The sequence below is a fragment of the Alosa pseudoharengus genome, unplaced genomic scaffold, assembly GCF_046254945.1.
Source record: "Alosa pseudoharengus isolate Yale_2024_CS ecotype anadromous, Long Island Sound unplaced genomic scaffold, YU_APseudo_1.1 YU_APseudo_1.1_scf_18, whole genome shotgun sequence".
Lineage (NCBI taxonomy): Eukaryota > Metazoa > Chordata > Actinopteri > Clupeiformes > Clupeidae > Alosa > Alosa pseudoharengus.
This window is the reverse complement of record NW_027468650.1, coordinates 13,669,525-13,677,024: the sequence shown is the minus strand read 5'-3', so window position 1 is coordinate 13,677,024 and position 7,500 is coordinate 13,669,525. Positions and strand designations below refer to the sequence as shown.

At 44.7% G+C, this 7,500-nt stretch overlaps 1 protein-coding gene across 1 annotated transcript in view; it reads right to left on the bottom strand.

Moving 5' to 3' along the window:
• Positions 1–7,500, bottom strand: part of sspo (SCO-spondin) — a 136,379-nt gene that overhangs the window by 31,063 nt on the left and 97,816 nt on the right. The window contains 4 exon segments of the mRNA XM_076291439.1: positions 150–346; positions 3,085–3,223; positions 3,812–3,928; positions 6,377–6,538. Coding sequence (XP_076147554.1) covers positions 150–346; positions 3,085–3,223; positions 3,812–3,928; positions 6,377–6,538 — 615 coding nt within the window.

Sequence of the window (7,500 nt, the reverse complement as noted above, 5' to 3'; positions counted from 1 at the left end):
GTGGTCTGTGAATTTCTTTTTTATTGGATAAGTGGTCCTTGGTCTGAAAAAGTTTGAGAAACACTGTGTTACTTTATAAAGCGTTGTGTTGAGTAAACATATTGTGTTGTGTTGTGTCGTGTCGTGTAATGTCGTGTCAGGTTTCGGACCTGGACAGGCTTGCAGAAAACAGGTCCGGTTCTGGCTGGTTCCCCTGCAGGGCGGCCCACCAGGCCTCTGCTTACAGGGGCGGGTCCGGAACATCTGGCCCCACCCACAGGAGGCGGAGCAACTGCTCCATGGTCCCCAGGGCCCAATCACAGGGCAGCGGTTATTGGTGCACACCAGAGAGCCATTCTCACATGTGCTGAGGAGACAGAGAGAGCACACAAACAGCAGCTTTAACTTCCGGGTCAATGGTCAACAAACTTCACTAAGCCCACACCGACAGCCCTATCATATCATTTCAGTCACTATGGAACATTGATATGGCAAAGGACAAACGGTTAGAGGACAGAACATTTATGCTCTTTGTAGTCCCTTTGAAGTCAACAGTAACCTCTGGTGTCCACCTCTGGTGTCCAGGCACAGGTGCATCTTGGTGGCATTGTGGATTTAGAGGTGTGAGGTTTGTTTGTGTGTGTTGGTGTGTGTGTGTGTGTGTGTGTGTGTGTGTGTGTGTGTGTGTGTGTGTGTGTGTGTTAGGAGGGGGTGCTTTAGAAAGCTGTGAGGCCAGCACATACACCTGATAAGTGCCTGAGGAAACGTATGGCTTCATTAATGGAAGCACTTTGGTGTGGGTTGTCCTTTGAAATCTAATATAGGCGGAAGCTAAGCACTCCGATCTCAGCCTAATCCAGATGAACGAGACAGCAGCTCAGCTGCAATGACCCCAGAGAAGGAAGCCCATATTCATTTATAGAGATGAAGATGAGACTACGAACATGAGTATGAGATCAATTATGTCATGTGACTTTTATGAATGAAATATGGTTTTGGCTACACTCAGCATAGATATTAGAAAGCTACATTTAGATACCACATTGGGCTCCAGAACGTACCTAAATAGCACCGCCATCATAGTGGGGGCAACGATCACTGGAGGCCAATGGAGCAACAGGTGTTTGCCCTCAGCAATATGGTGGCCGCGTTCACGTATGCCATCTACTGTAATAGAACTTGGCGGACAATCCGGTATCTAACTTTCTAATATCTGTGACACTCAGCACTTTAACCGCACACAAGACATGGCTACTCATATATAGATTAACAGCTTAATTCTCAAAAAGAATTTCAAGTTTTTTCCTGAAATTGCACTGTGCCTATTTACAAGGGCATTGTTCCCACCTCTTCTGGGGCCTACCATCAAATGTTGGACCTCTATAGAAAGCTGAGAACCTCTAGTTTTCGTAGGAAACAGTCACAATAAATGTGTGATGTACTCACAAAGAGTTACAAAGGCTAGAATATAGTTTTTTCTTTCTGCCGGATTACAAGCATCTCTGAACTGACCACATTTCAGCCCTCTAGGTCTCTTGATATCCCTTAGAAACACAACTGAGCCCTAGCACCAGGTCTTGTGAAGTTGTGTGCAAAAGTAGATCAATATAGAATGAAAATATGAGTGCTTTAGACTATTATTTGCCAAGGTATGCACATTTGTTTTGTAAAATGCCTATGGATACTCCCCATAGGACTTTTTGTTATCCAAAATGCATACTGACAATCAAATGCTTACTGCACATGAACCCCTTTGTGTAGAAGCATAATCCTGGTCTCAAATGAAAGGGAACACTTTGAGGTTTCATGCTTGTATTTGGATTATACTTCAGGGGTTCTGATATGGAATGACTACACTAAATATGGAATGATTACAAAAATGTCTCTATTTTTGCATTTACTTTGTTGGTTCAATGAGTGTGTATAAGATAGACTATACATCTGTACAACTAATATTGGATAACACAACATGAAGATTCAATTTCTATGGATTCTTGTGAATATTTCAGTACCCAATATGTTGCATCTACTTATTGTGCTGTAGCTACACTGCAGCCAGAAGTCAGGGTAGCACCAAAAGCGGAAGGGGGGGAGGGGGGCATTTTGGATCAAATTTAATTGAGACATAATAAGATTCATCTGAGAATGTAAAGCACTATACAGATTGTACATGAAAAAAGTTGTCATTTTTGGATTCCCAAGAGTCAAAGCTGGTGAATAACATTACTATGCTACATAGCAATATGGTGCATACAATTGATTTAGAATGTTGGGGGGAGGTGGGGGAGGGGGGTAACCGTCCCGCCGGCGGGACACTGAAAGTTATGTGGTTTTAAGACACAAAGGATGGATATGATCCTAGTTTAAATTCTAATTATTTATTTAAATTTAGCGCATAGACACAGTAGGATCGATCAAATCACAGGTTAATTCATTTTAAATTCTGCAGCTCATTTCCTCCCTGTGCCGAGCCTCAGCATACTGTAATAATAGCATCCACACCAGGTCAGAGCCAGTGTCATATAAACCCCCACCCCCACAACCATAAGATTAATTTAGAATTATAATTATACATAATTAGGAATGTAAATCCCCACACTGCCCCCACACTGCAGATAATACATTGTTTTGTTTTTTTACAGAATAAATAAAATAGTTTTATAAAATAACTGTGATTCATTTTGAACTCTGGTGTCAGCACATTTCCCCCTAGTACTGACACACAGTATAATAAGAACAGCGTTCACAGCAGGTTAGAGCCTACTGTAAATCACATGAAGGCCCACTAAGGAAAAGGAGCAACACAAAAGGGCTTCCTCTCCACCTTAAAGCTATTCATCCTGTTCTGGTCTAGGCACAGCCAGCTTTGTTCTGGCACCCACTTGACAGTTTGTGTTGCTATTTTACCACAAAAGTTGGCACTGGCTGTGAGAAAGTAACACCAGTAGTGCTTCAGTGTTTATGTCTGCGTTCGTTGGGTTCCTCTTATCAGTGTGTGAAACCCACAAGGAGTATGCTTCTGGTTCTGACAGCGTGACGCAGCCTGTTCCTCCAGGTGCTCTGCCTCTACGGTGGTGGTGGCGTTGGCAGCGCTGTGTTCCTTACCAGGTGTTGCAGTCCACAGTCACGTTCTGCCCAGGGCTGATCTCAAGAGTACCGTTGTCAGACGGAACACCACAGCGGCAGTCCGATGTCAACACACACACGCCGTCTTGCAGCAGCCAACCATCTGGACAACGACAACCTGAGGGGAGGGAGTGTTTGTGTATGTGTGTGTGTGAGAGAATGTGAGAGTATGTGTGTGTGTGTGTGTGTGTGTAAGAGAGAGAGTGTGAGAGTGTGTGTGTGTGTGTGAGAGAGAGAGAGAGTGTAAGAGTGTGTGTGTGTGTGTGTGTGTGTGTGTGTGGAGGGGTGGGTGGTACCATAACAAAGAGGTACAGATATGAAAAAGGGCAATACAAAGGTCAACATTTAAACATGCACTGGGTCAAATTCAGCCTTGAATTACTGAACCTCAATATCACTTTATGCCAATGAAAATGTGTCACAACTGTGATGTTTCAAGTGCAGTTCAAGAATTTCGCCCTCGCGTTGCTGTTGCAGCTCTAGTGATGTATGTAAAGAATCGTGAAGAACATTGTAAAGTTTGGTTCAACCCTACAGTCTTCAGTTGTCAGCACTGACACACTTACTATGTGTGTGTGTGTGTGTGGGTGTGTGTGTGTGTGTGGGTGTGCATGTCTGTGTGGTGTGTGTGTGTGTGTGTGTGTGCATGCATGTGTGTGTGTGTGTGTGTGTGTGTGCGTGTGTGTGTGTGTGTGTGTTTGTTTACCTGGATGGCAGGCCCCCTGTAGACATTGGACATGATCCCACAGGTCAGTGCAGCTCCGTGGGCACTGGTTGGCACATGAGGACTGGTACACACGCCCCCGGTCCTCACAGCGCTCACCTATGACACAGAAATAACATACACACATTTACATGTGTTAGACACACAGCACTCCACAACCTAAACAAACACACCCGTTTACAATTAAAATGACCGATGCTCTCCTACATGAAAACGGATAGGCTATACAGTACTGTCGATGCTCTCTTACATAAAAACGGATAGGCTGTATAGTACTGTCGGTGCTCTCCTACATGAAAACGGATAGGCTATACAGTACTGTCGATGCTCTCTTACATAAAAACGGATAGGCTGTATAGTACTGTCAATGCTCTCTTACATGAAAACGGATAGGCTGTATAGTACTGTCAATGCTCTCTAACATGAAAACGGATAGGCTGTATAGTACTGTCAATGCTCTCTTACATGAAAACGGATAGGCTGTATAGTACTGTCGGTGCTCTCCTACATGAAAATGGATAGGCTGTACAGCATGCATTTACATACAAGCCAGCCAGCACTCTCCTACGACATGCAATCAAAGATATAGTATATGGTTACGTACAAGATGGACAGTGCTTTTGTACATCATACAAGTGTGGAAAAGATCCTTTCACTGGCAAGACAGCCCGCAGTGCATGTGCAATGATGGAGCAGTTTGTAAGGACACTTGTTGGTACCCATATTTGAAAACCTCACAATGCTCTCCTGTGATGAGAATCAAAAGCGAGCTTGAGCATAAACAACGCTGTACCAGTTCAGCCCTGGGTGGTACATAAGGACTCAGGGGAGTTATTTTTCAGGGTGGGTGCTGCTCACCCTAACTCCCCCGTCAGATAAGATAGTACATCTCCTAAAAGATTATCCAAATGGCTTTGATTTGCTAGGAAAATTAATCTTCTATAAACCGCTCCTCTATTGGGTTTAACCCACCTTATTAAACCACCCCCCTGGTTGCATCTCCCTCTAAATGAATGTGGCTCTTAAGTACTACAGCTTCTGGGCCTAATTAAGAGCAGAGAGCATAGCGTGCTCCAGGACACTAGGAGTATTTAGTTAGCGTGTCGTTAAAGACAGGATAAACAAATATGCAGTATAATTACAAACTCATATGATATACTAGAGCAGGGATTTTCAATTGATTGTGATGCAGCATTGTGACCACCATTCTGATAAGGAAACCAACCTGCATTGAATTCAAAATAGTGATTCCCACATTGAAACTACACTATTAATGCATGGCCAGGGACCAGCAGCAATGCCCTCACAGAACACAAACCACTGGTTAACACCCCTGTACTGCAGAAACACAACGCACTTCAATTCAGCAAACAACACATTTCCCAGGCTGCCCTGCAGACCCCATCACACTGCCTGACCCGGCTGATTCATTCAGTGGATGTTGCTGGTAGTGGCTGCTTTTCAAATGGTGACAGGAAAGGATGAAGAAAGGAGAGCTTTTCTGTGGTGAATGTGTTTTAAGAGGCCGAGGGCCAGATGTACGTACATTTGCGAACGTAGCGTTATCAGCGTCTTCGACACACCGCAGATTGCGAACGCTGTCAGACCCAAGTTTCCGTTGTATTTATCAATCGTTCAATCCTTAGTGTAAAACTGGTGCTCTAAATAGCGATTCTGTTGTCTTTGAAAGGTTCTCTTATTGACGCATTGAACTGCAATTTGGATTAACACCTGCTTTTACAAGGCGGAAGTATTTAGGCGCAGAATAGACGTGCTCTTTCAGGAGCAGTCTTTGTACATACCGCAGAATACATAATTAAGCGCTCTTTACTCTTCCCCTCCCATCTTTTTACGCTAAACTCCCACTTTCCCCTGGATCCTCCCATGAATGCATATGCATGATATGACAAACGCAATCTGCCATTTTTTGCTCCCGCGACAGGCAGTTTGCGCTTTTACATCATTGCGGCCTGTTTGTACATACCTCACAATGATTTTACTGTAGACGCACATTGCGAAACAAATACGCCTGAAGTGGGCGCAAAAGCGTTAGTACATCTGGCCCCGAGTGTGTAAACAGCCAGCAGCCACCTGTACTGTACATGAGATGTTGGGATGTGTGTGTGTGTGTGTGTGTGTGTGTGTGTGTGTGTGTGTGTGTGTGTGTGTGTGTGTGTGCGCATGTGTTTGTGCATGCGTGTGTTTGTGTGTGTGCGTGTGTGTTTGTGTGTATGTGAGTGTGTGCTTGTGTGTGTGTGTGTGTGTGTGTGTGTGTTTGTGTGTGGAATGGAAGGGGTGTCGACCTGCAAAGGACAAATTACATTTGGATTCCAGCAAATGTATAAGGGTCAAAAGTTCAGGCACTGTAGGAATACTCACCCTGCTCCAAGAATAGAATGCTTAATGAGTTGCGTGTGTGTGTGTGACTGTGTGTTTGCTTGCATGCAGAGATGCAAACTATGTGTGTGGCATTTCTAGCATGTGTGTGTGTGTGTGTGTGTGTGTGTGTGTGTGTGTGTGTGTGTGTGTGTGTGTGTGTGTGTGTACCTGGGCAGAGGCCGGTATTGCAGCTTTGAGTCTGACTCTGTTGTCTGGGGCACTGGGGTCCTGGCGGTTCAGCAAGAGGCTGTCTCTGACGATGCCTGAATCCACCGCTGCAAGGGTCCTGACAGACGCTCCACGGCCCCCACACACTCCACTGGCACTGGTCTGGACACCACACACAAACAGGAAGTTGAGGTTGACCTGGTGTCCATATCATAGATATAGAAAGTTCAGCATGGCCCAATAGCCTGAGATCAAACAAAATGTCCTGCTGCAGTGTATATGTGCTGAGACACATAAAACACTCTCAAAACACTTTGAAAAAGTAAATAAAGTAGACATTATTCCATGACAATGTGACTGAAATCCTGACACCTTAGTTACCTATCAGGAGCTAAAAGCAAACCGATTCTGACTTTTACACTTGACCAACACACATTTAGTCTTTATTTTAACCAGGTTTACTCCAGACATCTGTATGTGTATTCTGTATGTGAATACATGGGAGACTACAGGCAGACACTCAGTAGAACTATGGAAGTAGAACTATGGAAGTAGAATTATGGAAGTAGACACATGGAATTAGAACTATGTAAGTAGAATTACGGAAGTAGAACTCTAGAAGAAGAATTATGGAAGTAGAACTATGGAAGTAGAACTGTAGCCAGCTGGTATATAGCTGTGCAGTAAGAGCGTTAGGTAAAACCTCCCTCCCAACGCCTTAAGAGACGTGCTTGTAAGAGATGCTAGCATCCATGAGTTTTAGTTCCCTTGTTAACACGCTCCCAATCCGAGGAGCTGCAAGTTGCGGGTTTGATTCCAGTGGAGAGCAGGGCTGACCCGATCGGTCAACACAACACAGGTTACAGAAGCACTGCACCACTCAGCTCAGCTGCACTAACGGCGTCAGCACTATTCAGTCCCCCTGGCTCCTGTGGCTGAAGTGACAGCTTCATGCTGTGTCCACTGACAAGGTCACAGGGTCAACTCCCAGGAAGTATCTGCACTGATGAGAAATGCCCGCCCCTCCCAGTATGGTGAGTCACTTTGGGTTAACATCACAGGAGCACAGACCAGGCAGGACTGTTTACGTCTGAGAGAAAAGGACACTCCTGGAACCACTACAT